This window comes from Labrus mixtus, chromosome 2, assembly GCF_963584025.1.
Source record: "Labrus mixtus chromosome 2, fLabMix1.1, whole genome shotgun sequence".
Lineage (NCBI taxonomy): Eukaryota > Metazoa > Chordata > Actinopteri > Labriformes > Labridae > Labrus > Labrus mixtus.
The window spans coordinates 14,293,841-14,312,712 of record NC_083613.1 but is presented as its reverse complement, the minus strand read 5'-3'; the positions used below and the strand labels follow the sequence as shown (position 1 = coordinate 14,312,712).

The window sequence follows — 18,872 nt, the reverse complement described above, 5'->3', positions numbered from 1 at the left end:
TCTGCTCAAAGGTGATGCCATGGAGACTTGAGTTTTCGTGGCAAATGGAGACAAAGTGCTCCCAGAATTTCCTGTAAAAGAGAAAAGGGGGGGGAAACAACAAATTTAGAGAGGTTTTACTTTTTTATTTCACCTAGATTAGGACTGAATGCTTCATGGTACTGAACTACTGAACTAACTCTTCTCATAAAGTTCTGCTGCATTACAGTTTCTAAGGCTGTCATCTCAAGTAGCCGCATTTACCTGCAGCGCCCGACGGAGCACAGTGCTATGGGGTCTCCCACAACTGCAACCAGGGACTGGGCTCTGGTGATGGCTGTGTTGAGTAGCTTGTAGTTGGAGAGGAACCCGTAGTCGAGGTCTTCTGTCGAGTCCTCCACCAGCTGCTCTTTGCGTTTGATGGCCGTCTGTTTGTGCTTGCAGGTGTGCCGTGTCCGAACCGTGCTGAGGAACAACACGCGGAACTGTTTACCTGCAAAAAAAAGAGGGTTAAATTATGAAGGAAACAAGAAATCTGAGAAGCACACATATTAAGAGAAGAAACAAAAGGTCTGCTATTAGAGTGTCATCTTTGAGAGTTTTTTTTATTATTTATGTAGTGTTCATAGTTTAAGGTGTTTCTTCTCAATGTTGCTGTTTTTTTTCTATGCTGCTACTACCAAAGAGCTGCTGTTGTTATAACAATGACATTCAAATCTTTAAGGGGACATATTATGAAAAATCCACTTGTACAGTGTTTTTGAACATATATTTGGGTAACCTGAGTGTCTACTGACCCACAAAATGTGAAATAAACCCATCCAGTCCTTTGTTTGTGGTCCGCATAAGTCTTACAACACAGAGAAAAATGCTCCGTTTCAAATGTGCTCTCCTTGTGACATCACAGTGGGATTCTGGTATAAAAAAAGGTTCTCCTTTTTCGTATTTCATAGCCCTTTCCAGAATGCTTAACTAAGCTCAGCCGTCATCACGGCTTTGTCACATTGATTCCACAACAACGGTGTATTATTAATGCCCCAGTCTGTGAATTCATGAACTTGCCGTTGAGTTGTTGATAGAACAGATAAACAAACATCATGTCCAAGGCCTAGCCAGAGAACACGTTTCCTTATGTGTGTGTGTGTGTGTGTGTGTGTGTGTGTGTGTGAGAGAGTCCACACATTTCATCAGTTATTAACGAGGAAGTTAATGACCTGTGGAAAGCAGCTGGATACAATACAAGTGGGAGATGCCTGACAGTGGAGCAGAGGAGGGACTGAGGGGAGAAACACTCACTCATATCGTCCTCGTACTAAGACTGGGTGACAAGAGGGGGCCGTGTGAGCGCTGAGAACCGAGCTGAAGACAGCAGGGATTTTTGTCTTTAGGGTGACACCGCTCTTATTTAAAGCAACAACATTACTGAAGAATGAGACTTACATCATCTTACACACAGAAACGTATGAGATGGGCTTCATGGAGTGATGAAACATGTGGGGATTGAAATTAAACTGTTTTGAATGCAGCTGCTTTCTTCTATTTTTTTCATTTCCCATCAGGTGAATTATTCTCATAAACGACATCAAATTCCTAAAAGAGGCTTTAATAATCGATGCACCCGTCTCTAAATATATTCATATTCTAGTACATCAGGGTAGCGTTTGTTTTAGTATGATTTCATATTTGCAGGAGTAGAAAGTAACTAATTACTTTTACTCATGAGTAGCGTTTTTGTGTACTCTTTCCATCCGTGCATGTTTGTAAAGACTCTCTCTCACCTTGGACGTTGAGCACTCTCTCCACGCTGACCTCATGCATCCTCTTCTTTCGGAGTTCGGCACGAATGCGGAAAACCTGATCAGCGTACGGCGACACCACTCCAATGCTGCCGTCGTCTAGCTTGCCCCAGGCCACCGGCCACTTCTTCCGCAACTCCTCCACCCGCTCCACGATCTCAAACACCTGAAAAAGATGGAGGAGCAACATGAGGCAAATTAAACAGAGGATTCAAGGCCCATGTGGATCTTCCCTGGAAACACACAGTCTGAAAAGGAATGTTTAAAACGGTTAAAAAGACAACAGAGGATAACGAGACACAGTTTTTTCAAGATTTATTTTTGAGCGTTTTGTGCCTTTATTGTAGAGATAGGACAGAGGATAGAGTCAGAAATCAGGGAGATTGAGAGGGGAATGATATGCGGGAAAGGAGCCACAGGTCGGATTCGAACCTGGGCCGCCCGCTTGGAGGACTATAGTCTCCATACATGGGGCGCGCCCACTTATCACTGCGCCACCAGCACCCCGCAGGCATGGAAGTTTACCCATAAAAAAAACAACAGACGAGCAACAGAACATCGAGTTGAAGACATTCTGCACGTGTAAACATGGCTGCTGTGTTCTGAAACTATTCTCTTCTTGGCCCGTCAGTGACGTTCACATGGAACAAACACACATGCTTTTCCTCACCGTGTTTTCATTGACAAACACAATGCTGTTCATGGTTTGACATTAAACAGACAGCTGGTAATTTCTCTGGCACTGCTGACAGCTCTGGAGCTAAATCAAGAAGTATCGAGCTTAATTGGCTGGAACATGTCAGCAAAGGGTCAGAGGTCCGACACAGACGATGACCACATCAAAGTGAAGCTTCAGGGGAACCAATCAGAGGCAGGGACCGTCCTTGAGTAAGGCACCACGTTTGTCAACAGCAGCTCTTGTTTAATCTGCTAAATTGGCTCATGCTTTTCATCCTTAATTATGATAATTAATACAGTGAGTGCTTGAATGTATAATGATGCGACTGAACACTGCTGAGTGCTTTTAAATAGTCATTCTACTTGTGATTTCAGAGAAGGCTCGGGAAGTAAGGGTGCTGCAGAGCCGCCTGAAATCAGGCAGCTTGGTGCTTAACTATGGTGCATTTCATTTGATAACTCCTTTGTGGGAACGGAAGGGGAGAGGGGTTAGCAGTGGGTCACTGCAGGACAGCAGAGACTTCAGTATGGAAGAGGTGTGGCCAAACAGAAGTTTGTTTTGGTTTCATGCTGGTGCTCAAGGGCGACATCTACTGGATCAAAAAGTGCTTTCTAAAATGTAAGATCTCTCAAGAACAAAACTTTTTAAGACATGTTATAATGATTAATTTAAAACCCTAATTCAAGACTTTTTAAGGATCCACAGGAACCCTGAATCTTCCTGGCCTTAAAAAGATTAGGGTGATGGTGTCGGAGAGGCTACCTCCTTTTTGCACACTTACCTCGGCGTTGTTGTAGTAGGCAGTGCTGTTCTTCTCCTGTACGTCCTCCCCTCTGGCTGTGAAGAAGGTCAGCGGGTAGAAGTCCTTATGGGAGGGCTGCTTCCCACTCGCCATTAGCTTCCCATCATAAAATAACTCTGATGTGTAGCTGAAGAAAAAAAGTAAATAAAAGATGGTAAGAGAAGGGGAATCAGAACGAGGGATCGGCCGGATGAAACTAATTTATGATATAAATATCTGTGAAATGAAACGGCGAAAAGCCAAAGCAGCGTTTGATACAAAGTAACCACAAACACATTACACTGTGACATTTCAGCGCTACAGACTCATTTCTGTGTAGATGAACATGTTTTAAAATCTCAAATGTCATCCTACTCCTATTTAGCGGCAGTCAATTTTTTTTACACCATGATGTGATTCGAGGCTCAAATGGCACAAACCATTCCCCTGAATTTATTTCTAAAAGAATTAATTTATTTACAAACCACTGGACCTGTAGTTTTTGACAATACAGTAAAAATACAGTTCTGTGTTGGATTACCAGAATTATTTTAGTTCTGTTGTGCCCAAAAACTAGAAATCTATTTCCTGAGTTTAATTTATTCTGTCACATCACAGTGTAAGGTAGAAAAAATATAAATATTGACAGAATGTTTCAGTGACAGACACAGTGCTTCCCTGTAACTATAGTGACTCATTGTCCCCGTGACCATAGTAACTCCAGCCTTTTGCCAGCCTGCATGCATGCAGTCATTTAGAATCTACAGTTAGAGCTGCGTCCATGGCAACGGCCTCTTAACTAGCTGTTATTACTTTTCCCTGTCCATTCACCAGTCTTCAAACAGTACAGCACACTGCAGAAGTACACTGCACTTCTGGTATGTGTTTATGTCAAGTGCCATCTTCAGTTTTGTACATTTCTCTGTCATAGCATTCAGTTTTTGCATCTTTTAGCCTCTCCCATCGGTTGTTATCCTCTCCTGGCTCCTTTCCTTTTAACAGACGGATGTCAAATTACCCAGACTTCTCTCCACTGATTGATATGGTTACAGTTAGGCCACGTGTCCACCTAGCTTTTTTTGAGTAGAGAGTGTTTGCAGCAGCAGGCGACGGCCGCCTGGAGAGAAAAGCGCATCTTTTTATCTGAATGCTCTGCCTTTTTTGTGTGGCTTTTCGGAGCGCTCAAGTTGAAAATCTTTCAACCTTTCAGGAAGGCACTTTTGACGTCAACGGCGCTCTTTCCAAATGTGTTATATTCCCTGTAATTGTGCCGCCTGCAGATCATGTCTTGTACCCACATCCTGCTCACTCTGTGTCTGATCAGGAAATAAACGATTTAAAACAAAAAACCATGCAGTAAAAGTAACAGAGTCTGTCATACAGCGGCCGTTGTCAACAGACTGTTGTCATAGAGACAGGATGGACATGCAGCACTTTCTTCTCAATGTACAGCGCTTCATGTGAGTGCTCCTGAGCACACAGCCAGCACTTTTCTGCACAGAAAAAACACTAGGTGGTCATACAGGGTCTGTGAGAAGCAAACGTCAGCTTTTCTTAGTAACGGTTGGTTCTTCTTAGTAACTATGATCCATCAAGGGATAGCAGAGCATTGTTAGGTATAATTAGCCAATAAGAAATAAGTATTTAACAAGGCCCTTTAATAAACAATGGTGTTATGTGTACATCACTAGTGAACCTGGATTTTCTCAAACTTTAAACCATAAGAGCTTAAAAGTTCTACTGTTGTAAAACATTGCAATTAGTCCAAGGACTACACTTCAATTTATAATAAAGTGAAGTAGGTGGGAACTTGAAAAGGCATCAACCTTGCAGGATTGAGCTTAAGTACTGTTAACACCTTGAGTATACATTTTTTTTCAGCTGTGGAAACTTTTGAGTGTATAAACTTTTCTAATTATTCCAAGTTCCTTGTTTTGTTTCTGTTCTTTCACCAGGATCTGAAGCGAAACATCCTAACCCACACAGCTCCTCATCATGGAGCTACTGTCAGCTGAAGCACCACCTTGATAGCTCCACTTTCCACTCTGGTCCACCCAAGTACCTTTCCACCTGACCCCTCCCTCCCACCCACTCTCTTATCTCGCACGTCATCTTTTCCTCCATCTTTGTACAGACTCTCCACCCACACAAGGCAGTGCTGAGGGCTCACACCTACTTGATGATAGCTTCATGGGAGCGGTAGTTCTCACACAGGAGGATGCGACATGGGTACTCAGGAGGGTAGTGCTCATAGAGCCGGTCCAGCAGTGACACATGCAGGTTACGCTCCCGAGCAAACTCACTGTACACAAACGGACTCAGCTGCAAACATAGAGACACAGAGAGAGAGAGAGGAAAGAGGGGAAGCAATGTACAAATTAGGACAAAGATGGTTATGATTCTCATAGTACTTTTCCTTTTGTTCAACCCCGTGAAATCAAACGGGGGACAGTTCAATGTCAAACGGCTCGAGGGTCGTCACAATACCAGAAATTAAACTTAAATTGACACAAGTAAAAATCAAACAATATGGATATCTGTTTTGATACCACAGCAACAAATATAGAAGTCATAGGCACCCAATGATGGGAAATGTCTTCTTTTTAACGATCATAAACAGACAAACTGCTGCACAGAGACATTGGTGGTACAGAAACGTTGCCAAAGCATTAATGCGATTTTAACAGTTTCTTTGGCTAATTTTTTTTGTCATTAACCTAACAGAGATTGTATCGTATCCAAACACTTTTGATATTTCACACCAGTGATTCCAATATTGAATCACACATGTCAGGATGACGATAAATTGCATCTTCAACGTAGGGACTTTAAAGCTTTTACTATTTTTGCACGCAGCTCAAAGAAACAAAACGTTAAAGGTCAACACAACATTCATACGAGGCCCCTCCTCCTGGGCTCATCATCTCCAGAAGCTCACCCTCACTGCAGGACATAGTTTGGACGTTTACTGCTTGTACCTACACTGCAAGCTCCCGCAAACAAGGTGTTTGGCACCTGCCTGACCAATTCCACGCCCGTTCACGTTCATATTCATTCACCCTCGTTTTGGAACAATTCTCATCCACTTGGTGTTTCACATCACTGTGAATATATTTTCTATCTTTCAATTGCTTTATTTAAAAGTGTTTTTAAAATCTTGACATATTAACTTCAGTGTCTGGTTTTAGTTTGGCTCTGTGTAATCAGATAACCAGGGTTATTTTTGCAACCTAAAGTTACTCCCCACTGCTATGACAGCACAGAGAAGCTTTGTGACTCTCTCCCAATAACCTCAGCCTTATATAAGAGGTTTATCTTCAGTTTGAATGTTAATTTAAGCATGTCAGTGGGATAGGGTCAGCTTCCTTTGAAGAAGCCCCACACAGTCGATGAGAAAGCAAACAATCAATAGAGGCTTTAGCCTTCATTGACCGTTCACTGTTAGATGGACGGTGGTGAAGGATGGAGAGAGTGAGAGGAAGAAGAATAGGATCAACACCCTCTCTCAGAGCGACTAATAAAAGAGTCTCTGATGCACAGGTGGACACCGTTCTTATCCTCACTCAAAAGGAAAAATAGCAAGAAAGTCATTAAAGCAACTATTGCACTGTGGACTCCTGCCTCTTTTTCAGCCACTTCCTCCCTCTCAGTAATCCTTTGCACCGTCTCAAACCAGGAGAGGAGAAAAGAAGGATTTCACTCCTTGTGTTGGCTTCGAAAGCCTGACTGATTGGGGGTTTATATTTGTGTTATCTGTGGCTCAAGTGGTGTCCAGAAGTGAGGCTGTACATCGCTCCTGTCTGTTCTTTTTGTATTTGAAGAAAGGGAAAAATGGAGACTCACAAACAGCAAAGAGCAAATCCATGTATAACCTCTACCTTATGTAGTAGTGAGTGACTATATGCATACATATCTTAAAGGTCACATATTCTCCTCCTTTTCAACAAATTTAAATAAGTCTCAGAGGTCTCCAAAACATGTCTGTGAAGTTTCTTGTTCTAAATCCACTCTGATCCTGTATTTGATCATGCCTATAAGCCCCTCTATTTCAGCCCTGCTCAGAACAGGCTGTTTCTGTGTCTGTACCTTTAAATGTAAATGAGCTGTGTCTGACCACGCCCCTCTCTGGAAAAGCTTGGGTGTCTCATGCTTTCTCGCTCCATGTCCTATTGTTAACAGTGAGAAGGCAGACTCAGAGGGCAGAACAAACACCTAGCTGTGGGAGTGTAACCCACCTGGGGGAGGGGTTACTGCCCTTTGTGATGTAATGAAGGGAAAATCTCCAAACGGCCTGTTTGAGCACACATTTTCTGAAAAGTGGAGCAGGCAAAAGACGGAGAGGATGGACTTTTCTTATAGTTGGGGGGTTTGTAGACAGGCTAGGGACACATATTAGTGTTAGAAAAACATGGTGAAGTGTATTTTGCATAATATGTGACCTTTAAAGTGTTTATTTTCCATAAAGAATGAGTCAAAATTAACATGTTATTTTGACAGCCATAATCAAAAGAGAGGCAAAACTGCAAGAGGAAAATTGAAATACATAATTAAAATAGCCCTGAGTATAGAAGAGAGAAGTGACAGAAGAGACTGTCGCCCACTTTTCTATTGACTATAGAGTTCACGCCTTCATTCCCTCAGTCAAGGATGTTTCTGTTCCATGTGCAGGCCCAATGCCTAACTATGCCCACCCGGACATTTTCCTCAGACACTGGATGTGATAAAAGGCGCTGTATTTCTGACAATTTCAAAGAAGAAACCGAGCGAGAAAAGAAGCCTCACTCAATTTGACTGAACTCTAAAAGTTTGATTAGATTGGAGAAAGAAAAGTTGTCAAAATGTCTAAAAAAATAAACAAACTTTATAATAACATGTGTTTTGAAAACAAAATAATCTGTTATTTTCATGATTGAACATATTGAAAAGTAATGATGCTTTAAAAACAACAACAGATCTTTAGTCATATTTTAGGCAAAAAGGACGAAACAGAGATAGCACATATACAACACATTTGTGATATTAAGACACTTTGCAGGAGTTCGCTTTTGGTCATTAAAAAAAAAAAAATACCCCATTTATGGTGCCTAGGACTTCTATTTATTTCTCCTTGGTATTAAAACAGGTGTCACTAATTCAACCGAAGTTAGGACGCTTTTGTGCATTTCAATTTTGCAACTGTTTGTGAAACAGTATTTATTTTGAGAAAAATGCAGCTACATCGAAGTCAAAATTAAATCCAAATTACAAGACTTCTTTCTGTCCTTGATGGTTCTCCAAACTCACCTGCATGTGGTCTCCAGCCAACACTACGCGGGTGTTCTTGCTAGCTAGAGCGAAAGGCATGATGGTTTCACACTCCATGGCCTGGGCCGCTTCATCCAACAGGATATGAGAGAACAACCCTGAAAAAACAAATAGGGGGGAAATCAGGAAAATTCATTTTATCGGAACTATCTCTGAACATAGGCATTTCCACTTCTTCTACAGCTAATCTATCCTGAGGGGTCCCTCAAGGCTCCATCCTAGGCCCCATTCTTTTCCCTTTTTACATGCTCCCATTTGGTAAAATCCGGGAAAAGCACATTTCTTAACACTATTGTGCATATGATACACAACTCTTTCTACCCATAAAACCAAAAACTCCATCAGACTTCAATTCTATTTCACAGTGACTGGAAGACATCAAATTCTGGATGGCCCAACATTTCTTACAACTGAATGAAAGTAGAACGGATGTGGTTCTATATGGCCCCTCCAAAGCCATAAACCAGTCGCAAGCAGCTTACGTCACCTTTCCTACCTCATCGAGCCACACGCCAAGAACCTCGGAGTGATATTTGATTCGGCCTTCACATTTGAACAATAGCAAAACACCGTTTCTTTCAGCTTCAAACCATCTCAAAACTAAAACCTATCCTCTCTTTTCATGACTTAGAATTAGTAATCCACGCTTTCATCTCTTCCCACCTCGACTATTGTAACTCCCTGTACACCTGGATCAGCCAGTAATCTCAAGTCATGACTGCAATTGGTTCAAAGTGCTGCAGCCTGGCGTCTGACTGGCTCAAGTAAGAGGGACAATATCAGCCCAGGTATAGCTTCTGACTGGCTTCCAATCTGTTATAGGATTGATTTTAAGGTAGCAATGTTTGATTTTAAAGCCTTGCATCAAAACATACTTTTACATGTTGCTTAGGGTTAGGGTTAGGTAAGTCCTAATTAAGTTGCTAGCACAATGACTGACACTATAAAATCCAAAACAAAATAATCTGAAAAATACACAACACAAAGCAGACTCCCTGCAAATGTTGGTCTGTGTTCAGTGAATTACTGTACCAGCACTGTTTGTAGGATGGAAAGAATATCAAAAAGGGATCAATGTCATATATATATTTTTATCAGATTAAAGTATTCTCTGTAAATAAATGTAGAAGACGTTGCTAATATGAGTGTGGATTTGAAAATGAATCCGAATCAAATAAAATCCGGTGAAACTCTCAAAACAAGGTGATTCTTACAAAAGCCTGGACCTCTGTATGTCATCATTGTTACTATTGTTGTTGTACATGGACACATTAACAAATATCACCAGGAGCATTACGATGCTCTAACTGTCACTAATGTGCCATCCACCCCTTGTTCTAAGCAGGCCTGCGCTCCAAAGGCAGGGTTTCATGGACACAGTATTGAACAGTAGTCTTACCCTGATTTAAAAAGCTCAAACGGTGCTCGGCAGTATGAGGGGAGGGGATGAAACGGCATGGCAAATGAGAGCTGGAGCACGGAGCGGGGAAGAGGGAGGCTGAATAACAACCAGCAAACAGCCTCTGAAGCCCCAACGCCATTTCCACACGAAAGCATATACAGTTATGAAATGTGACAGTTAGAAAAATAACTAAATAAACGCAGGGGGCTGTCAGAAAGTAAACAAATGACGGAAACGTGGGCTGGCAAAATAAAATAAAAGAGGAGGAGCAGTTTGAATTGAGGCTACATTCACTCTTTAGTATCTACCTTTGAACAAGTGCCTGCAAAACACATTGATTCCCCCCCTCCCCAAACTATAAAGCCTCACACCAATGTTCCCTATGAGCTTTGTCAGCACCTCATTGGAGGGATTTGCTTGCAGTGTTCTCCTACTGCTGTGCTGATAACAAGGCAAACACTCAAAACCAGTTTCTGCAGAATGTGTATAATTGAGTTTATGTATTAAAGCTTATGAAGTGAGAAATTATTTTACAGCTGTAGAGCAACTCATCAAACTTTCTGTACGTGCGCTCAAAAGAAGTGCACAGGTGGAGAAAATTCAAAAAAAATTCAGACTGAACCGTTCACCTGAAGCCACTGAAGAAGCGCTTTTTAAATGCAGGGCCGTCTAATATTGTTTATTTTTGCCTTGTCCATCATACACATATTTCTTCAGATTCTCTGAATCTTTAAATGATATGATGTTCTGTAGACGATGAAATCCACAGATTCTTTTTGAGTGTATATTAAAAAAAAAACATTATTCCATCGCAGTCTTTTACAGAGCATGACCCCCTCCTCATCTTAACTTCACACTCAGCCTCTCGGAGACGCTCTTTTTATACCCAGTCATGTTTCTGACCTGTTGACAGTTAACCTTATTAGCTGTGAGATGTTCCATCAGGTGTGCTTTTTTAAGCATTTCACATTTTTCCCAGTCGCTTGTTACCGATGTTTCTTCTCCATTATGAGATTTTTTTTCTTCTAAAAGTACGATTTGTTGGGTTGTTTAGTGAGATCATCAGATGTCACAAAGGCCGCACATATTCCAGAGGCAAGTGTAATGTGCATACGATTACCACATGAGTAATTTCTGGATAACAGCATATACTTAAAATCATGCACTCGAGTAATCTATTTCTAGGATGAATGAGCACCCAAGCTGCACAGTGATTTACTGTGTTGAGACTCTTTCAAGCATTACTATTAAACCCTGCTATGTGCTTTCCTTCACTGCTTTTTCATTGAATATAACTCGCTCAACGATGCAGCCTTCAAGTCATGTCCATGTGCTACCCCTTTATATCACATGGTTAATTATTGAGGCCAGGCACTTTTGTTGACCTCTCCCATAAATTGAAGTCAACAGGAGCCCCGCTGCATCCTACCTTCTTTTACTCGTTTACTTCGATCGGCATGAATATGTAACGGCCGCAAACGCTCACAAATGATGTACATGGATCATTATGGATGGGAATGTTTCCCCAGGCAGGGAGGTAGAGATGAGGAGGCAGAGATGGACAGTCTTTACGAGGGCCCAGTAGACGGAGAGACGATATGAAAACACAAGGCTTAATGTACACCTGGAACATGCTGGAGCCGCCCGCTGTGGGGGATCCGATCTTAAAAAACAGAGGACCAAATTAGATTTCTATTGTAGCTATCAGTCCTCGGCTTATAACGGTGTTTGAATTTTGGAAACAACAGTTAACAAAGAAAGACGGAGGCAGGGATAATAAGCAGATGAAAGGGATTTGGGAGAAAGATGACTGCTTAATAATAAATGGCAGCTCCGTCACCTCACACACTCAGTCTCTCACTATTTTCTCGCAGCCTTTTCACAAGGTAAAAGGCATCTGTGATGTGTAATACCTCCGTTTGGGCTGTAACAATACACTCAACTCATGACACGATATGGATCATGTTTTTGCTGTTCATTCGTAATGTTGGCATCAGATATAGTTGCATTCTGATTAAGGGGGCCATGTGGTGGTGCAGGTAGTGTCAGCTTTGTCACTACCTGGAGCTGGCATGCATGGAGCCTGGGTCTGTTGAAGGTTGCGATGCTGTTTGGGCTGTGGCGGCCATGTTGTAAAGCAGGTAAGATATAGAAGCGGTGAGAGCTAGAATTAAGGGGAGTGGTTCTGGGACGCCAGAGTAAACTGTTAAGCCTTCCCAAGGTGTCATGGGACTAATTGGGCGAAGCGCTGGTGAAGGGAGTGGAAACCATTTGACAACCTCGGTGATGTCCTGGCTCTAGCTGCCCATTGGTCTACACGGTTGAGTTGTGGAGGGCCATGTGGTAGAGCAGGTAGTATCAGCGTGGTCACTACCTGGAGCTTTCTTTGTACAGTCTTAGGGAAAAAATGCTGTTTTGGTTGCCATGGCAACTAATGGTCATAGGGTAGTATCTTGTGTTTATTCTAAAAAAATAAAACAGACTGCGTCTTGTAGCAGGTGTGACTTACTTTTTTGGGGGGGTTTCTGTATTTTTCTTTTACCTGTAACAATGAATGAATACCTGATGTAGTTTGCAAAGGTTTGACCTCCATTAGTTGGGTTGAATTTAACATTACATTTGCAGTCTTACTCCTGAGGATGGAAATCAAATTCTGTAAAAAAAAAAAAAAGAAGTGTAAAACTCCTCATACCAAACCATGTGTACAGTTTTCTCTCCCAGATCTAGGTCATAAAGAAGGAGGAAAAACCAACACATAAAAGCTTAACCCTTTTTTGGGGGGTGGGTGGGAGATTTGTTACTGCTATTTAAAAGACTCGCTGACTCCCAGCTGCCTCATTTGCTGCCGATTTTCATCACACCGTGGAACACCAGGAGAGCTGGGAAGATGAAACGTGGAGAGTGGGGCTAATGATGTAAAGTACATTAGAAACAGGCAGATGGTGTTCCCAAGCAACAGACAAAGACCCCTCTGCTGACATTTTTAGAGCCGGTTATTAGCCCGCAATGACAAACTGGTTTGTTTTCTGTCATTTCCACCCCTTAAATGAGTTCCATCCCTCACTAAGTGGTGAGCTCCTGCCAACACAAGATATTAGAGCCCCCGGGGATGACCAAAGAACAGGAGACAGAATGCACTAACCTGTGTCTGCACAGAGTAATGAAATCATGAAAACCATATCAATATATTCACAGATGTATATCCAGGGGTTGAATATCAGACCAGATACAAACACTACCTTACTTACATTCTTAATTTGGTCACTAGTGTTGAAATAAACCAGGCACATTCATGCATACGAGGAAACGTAGAGCTGTCCACTTGTGATCTGATCAATTGATGATAAGTTGGAGAAACCTCTTTTGGTAGCTACTTTCACAACATTATTCAGATCTGTTGTGCTTTCTTTGCCATGGTTTTCAACATAGATATATCCAGTTAAATGACAGCCAAGCTGCCCTCTCTAGTGTCATGTGGGATTTAAAAAAAAGCTAATACAGGAAATGACTTCAGCTGTTCTAAAATAGAAAAGTCTGGGGTACGCAGGTCAATATTTGTAACCGTCCATCCCTCCATTATCCATACCGCTTATCTCATTTGGGACTGGCGCTGATATCAGCAGTCATCGGCAATATGCAGGGTACACCTAGTCGCAGTCAACCACACGATCACACAATGACAGGGCTAACACAGCGACAGACAGACTTTTTTGTTTAACATATTTTTTGGCATTCATAGACACCTGAAGGAGCCTCTCTGGAGACTGTTAACCTCTCTCGGGCTTGTTAAGGGTTTGTTATGTCGCTGCCCAAACAACAAACCTTAACTTTGCAAACTCTTCAGATAACTTTTTATTGCATCCTGTTGGTTTGGATCTTCATATCGGTAATATCTCAAACAGTTGCATATAGCCGGGATGGAGTTCTTTTTACGGTCTAACTCTAAGTTTCGTTTTTGGGCGATGCATCCCACTCCGCTGCTGAGCAGAAGGGGAGGGGGAGACGCGTCTGTGCAGGAGCATAAGCTGCATCATGATAAAATGAACACATAAGCTCCGTTGTACGATCTCCCTGTTTTGGTAGATTTTCAACACGTTTAAATCCTTCACGGTTTAAGATCGTTATTTCGCACACCACTAGTTTGCTGTGATGCAACTTTTTTTTTTATGACATTTGTCACGTACCCCCTGCAGTACTCCCACGTACCCCTAGGGGTACGCGTACCCCCATTTGAGAAACACTGGTCTAAGCAATCAGTACCTGAAACCCAAGCCATGCCTGAACCATTCTTAATCATTCTGTTAATCATCAGGTTTCAAATTGAATTGGCACAAAAATGAAAACTGTAAATGTTGTCAACCTCAACATGATGTGTAAATAAACTTTAAAATAAGACTCACCGGGTTCCAAGTCCAGCTGGCAGAGGTATTGGGAGGTGCTGAGGGTGACCACCACCACGCGGTGCCTGAGGATGTCCTCCCTTGTGGGCATCGAGAAATTGATGTGTGTGTTGGAGATGAGACAGTACTGCTGGACCACTGGGTGAACCGTCTTGACCCAGCGGTTCCTGAAGTATACCCTGCAGAGAAGGACAAAAACAAGAGGGTGAGTAGGTGAGTAAACCCAGCGGGAAATAATCTGGAAAAATTAATCGAGGGCAAGCAAGTGGAGGTGTTGACACTTATATCACATGATAAGTGCAATCATCATGCACACTCTGAGATGGTGTCATGCTCTTTTCTGCTTGCAGGTATGCTCTTTATGACTGGTTTGTTGATACTCTGAATACATCCAATCATAAAAAAAGCTGGCATTATAGTTTGGGATGCTGATCTTCAGTTATGTTTAACTAAGAATGCAGCTACAGAGAGAAAGAGGGAGCACTGCCTCCATTGACAAGTACATTAGGGGCAGTGGCTCAGTTGGAGTCAGTCGTCTCTCAACCTGAAGGTCGGGGGTTTAATCCCCAACTCCTGCAGCTACATGTTTGATATGTTCTTGGGCAAGACAATTAACGCAGAGTTGCTCCTGCTGCTTTTGTCAGCGGCGTGTGCATGTGTATGAATGTGATTAATTACTTCTGATGGTGACTTTACACAGTAATGTGTGAATGTGTAGGTGTGACCTGCAGTGCAAAAGTGTTTTGAGTAGTCAGAAGACTAGAAAAGCGCTATACAAGCTCAAGTCCATTGGTCAACATTTCAAAGCGCTGCCAAAGTATTTGTGCAATTCAGACAGTGTGCAGGAGTTCGCCTGCATTTTTTAATAATTAAAATTTTGTGTGTGTATCTGTGAGTGTGTGCAGCCCAGTTGTTGTGGTCGCACTTCTGCCTGTCACTCTTTTTTTTTTCGGGGGGGCAGCCCCAAACCACTCAACAACCTCAGAATAATATGGACGTATTATTCTGGCTGCAGGCTTTCTAATCAGTAATCCAGACGATGTATAGATGAGCGAGTGTCACACAGATGCTCGGAGGGTCCCAGCTGACATAACAGGCTACAGACCCTGAATACAAAGATTCAATTTATCCAGACTGGAGTTCATGTGTATTATCGGCCTTTTACGAAGCAGGATTCTTTAACTTTATTCAAAGAATGAGCTTTTATGCTAACATGCTGATAGTCCTGTGGTATCAATATACTAATTAATGTTTCTAAATCTGGTATCGAGACAACCCAAGTCATCACTAGTCTCAATCTCCTTAAATGTGCGTCCATACCTGAGAGGTCTGGCATGCGGATTGCCTGCTTCTACATAAGGATGGAGGTAGTCCTTAATGTAGAGGTCAGCTGCACTGTTGGAGTGGGTGCAGATGAGGACCCTGTAGAGACAAAAAGAGGGAAAATGTCAGTCAAAAGGTACGGAAAACAGAAGCTGCAGTACTCAGGGTTAAAGTTCTCAAGAAGACATGAAACATGAAGGCAAACATTAAGGCTTGATTAGATACCGCTGTGAGTAAAACATTTATTTAGCATGTACCATAATATGTATATGTACATCTATACGACCTCTAGTGCTGTAGTACTCAAAATCAGTCTTCTTTTTGAAGGTCTCCCCTGGTTACTTTATTTTTAACCTTTATTTAACCAGGCAGGTCATTAAGAACAGATTCTTATTTACAACGACGGCCTGGCAAAAGACTTGGTCTCAATCCCTAAATGGCTCGGTCTCGCCCTGTCTTGGTCTTGGTCTTGACTCTGTCTCTGTCTCGATCCCCAAATGTCTTGGTCTTGTCTCGGCCTCGCCCTGTATCGGTCTTGGTCTTGTCTCGGAGCACCCCGGTCTCAGGTATGTCTTGTCTCTGTTAGTGTGCTCTTGACTACAACACTAACATCCTCTTTGTCATGATTTAACAGGGTGATGTGCAGGGAGCAGCAGTCAAGCAGGGTTACTTCCCCTTGTCTTGGCTTTTAAAGTATCTATAATTCATCCTATAGATAGTATGTTAAATGGATTCAGAGTGAGATGAGTGATGAATATTGTATCTCTATACATTTTTCAAAGGACGTCTTTTACATAACATATACACGGTCCACTCTCCCTTATTAAAAACACAGAATGTCGGCATCTGTGCAGCGGAAGGTGTCCAAGGTATTGCATTCATTTTTCATAAAGACCAGAAAAAAGACAAGAAACTGCACACAGCGAGGGAGCTAGATAACGATGACAAATGCTGAAGAAAGATCATCTTGAAATGTATTTTTCTGTTTTGTACACAACACTGTGAAATTTACTGAAATGACTGAGAAGACAACGGTCCATTCCAGCCCAGGAAATGTGCTCATAATCAAACTAGACAGCGTTCAGCGACCACAAATGAAACAAATTTATCCAAATCACCAGCGCTCTTCGCCATCTTGTGATGCCACATGCACGTCCACACGGTGAAACCACAGCTTGACACTTTGCAGCTTAATATTTTCCAAAACTTTAAATGTCAAACCCAAGGCTGCCACTGCCCGCGAGCTAAAACTGAGACCACTGCACATCCCAGCGTCCCCTGACACCTCATTCACGCCCTTTCACTGACCTCCCCTCCTGCTCCGCAGCTTTTATGGCTGATGCAAATTCCAGGCACACACACACACCTGCTCACAGCAACATTACCCCTGGCTCCTTTAAAACACACTCCATCACTAACACTCAATTACACCTTCATAAATGATGAAACGGTTCTTTGTTGTATCGTTGAGAAAAGAGAAAAACAGTATCTCAGTAATGTTTAAAACATGCAAAGCTGTGAATTGGTTGGCATCGTAGAGAGGAGAGTGAAATATTTCATCAAACCTTTAAATTAATGACAAGAAAAGACCGACTACATTCCAGGTAGATTTACTGCATCACCCTGTACACCTCTGTCCTCTGCATATAGCTGCACGTCTCGCCCCTCTTTCCGCTTGTCTCCATCACAATCAACGTTTTGTATGTCAAAGTTTGGGTTTTTCTGTGAATCAGTGAATCAAATTTCACAGCATGTGAGGAGCTCTTGAAGGAAGCTTCTTGTCGATGGCATAACGTGACGATCAAAAAGGATGCGCTTCTGAACGCATCATCATTTCTTACAAGCTTTTGAAACAGCGACAGGAGGAGATTTATGGTAATCGGGAAAGACTGCAATTCAAGAGATGTATTCAAAGATGGACGCACCTCTGTGTGTGTGTGTGTGTGTGTGTGTGTGTGTGTGTGTTTCTCGGTAGAGGGCAGACTGTCTTATTGATCTATCCTTGAAAGCGTTCATCCCTCAGATGAATAAAAGAATACAAATCAAAAGCCCATGACATTTTTGACTTGTTTTTTCATCTAGTTTACAACACAGCTATGAACGGATGTATGATCAGACATCACACAACTAATTAATCCTGTGATTAAAGGTTCAATCAGTAAGATGTGTAGTGAGTGAAATGATAAAGTGACCTTACTATATGATCAGACATTAAGGAAACATGCTATGTTGAAGTGCTGGCTTCTCTGACAACAATGCAGCAGCCAGTATGTCCTCCTTCTAACTTTAGATTCTGGTCCTGAATGCTCTGGATTTGTTTGGACCAGAGAAGGTAGGCGGTTTTAAGGCGACCCCCACAGTGCTGTTTTGGACGCCCCTCGGTTTGCCAGATATGAGAGCAGTTATCAGGTCAAACCAACAGGTGTTGCAGCGATGGAAGCGGGCAAGACAAGTGGTTCAGATAGAAGTGATTGTACCCGACCTAAAAAGCCTCTGCATGTTTCTAATAAGCTCCACGAGCAGAAACGTGCTCAAACTAGGATCAATATTGGAGATGCTGAATTCGCGTCGTAGTTTACACTCCAGTGCTTCGAGCCATTTCATGATTCTTGACGAATCACAAATCAGTGTTATCGAGAAAATGCTTTGCAGACAGAGACATCATGAAGAGCTCTTTCTGGAGACGAGAAACTGTCCACAGATGTTGAAATAACGCAACAGATCTGGAATAAAAACACTCAAACAGACCTGCTGGTATCCTGGCGGAGGATGTGCTTGACAGCCTGGGCCAGGGTGAAGGTCTTTCCAGTGCCGTAGGGTCCAATGATGAGGATGGGGGGCAGGGGGATGGTGAGGGGTGTGGTGATGGCCAGGATGGCCTCCTTCTGCTTGGCATTCAGACGGGGATCCAGCTGCTCGTCCCATTGCCTGAGGGTAGAGGAAGGGTGAGGAAATTATTTTGAGAAACATTAGATCAACTTAAACTACAGATTTATTCTTATTAGTGCTCCATGGTAGCGAGTTTCAAGAAATTAGATAAAGAATTGAGTTATAACCACAAAAGCACTTGGAATATTAGTGACAAATACGGCCACCATTGTCCACCAGATTCCTCTATAGCTTTAGGAATAACCTTAGCTAATCATTTATTTAACATGACAACAACTCCCACGATTATGTTTATAAAATAAAAATATAGAGATAAGGA

The 18,872-nt window shown here is 42.3% G+C and overlaps 1 protein-coding gene across 1 annotated transcript in view; it reads right to left on the bottom strand.

The window, feature by feature from the left end:
* helz (helicase with zinc finger) overlaps nt 1-18,872 on the bottom strand; it is a 61,327-nt gene that overhangs the window by 14,398 nt on the left and 28,057 nt on the right. Inside the window, exons 16-24 of the mRNA XM_061064261.1 lie at nt 18,413-18,592; nt 15,662-15,763; nt 14,342-14,520; nt 8,519-8,637; nt 5,412-5,557; nt 3,236-3,383; nt 1,758-1,941; nt 244-472; nt 1-71 (exon numbers count right to left, since the gene is read on the bottom strand). The exon at nt 1-71 is cut by the window's left edge and continues 254 nt beyond it. Of these exons, the coding sequence (XP_060920244.1) occupies nt 1-71; nt 244-472; nt 1,758-1,941; nt 3,236-3,383; nt 5,412-5,557; nt 8,519-8,637; nt 14,342-14,520; nt 15,662-15,763; nt 18,413-18,592 (1,358 nt within the window). The remainder of the gene's footprint in view (nt 72-243; nt 473-1,757; nt 1,942-3,235; nt 3,384-5,411; nt 5,558-8,518; nt 8,638-14,341; nt 14,521-15,661; nt 15,764-18,412; nt 18,593-18,872) is intronic.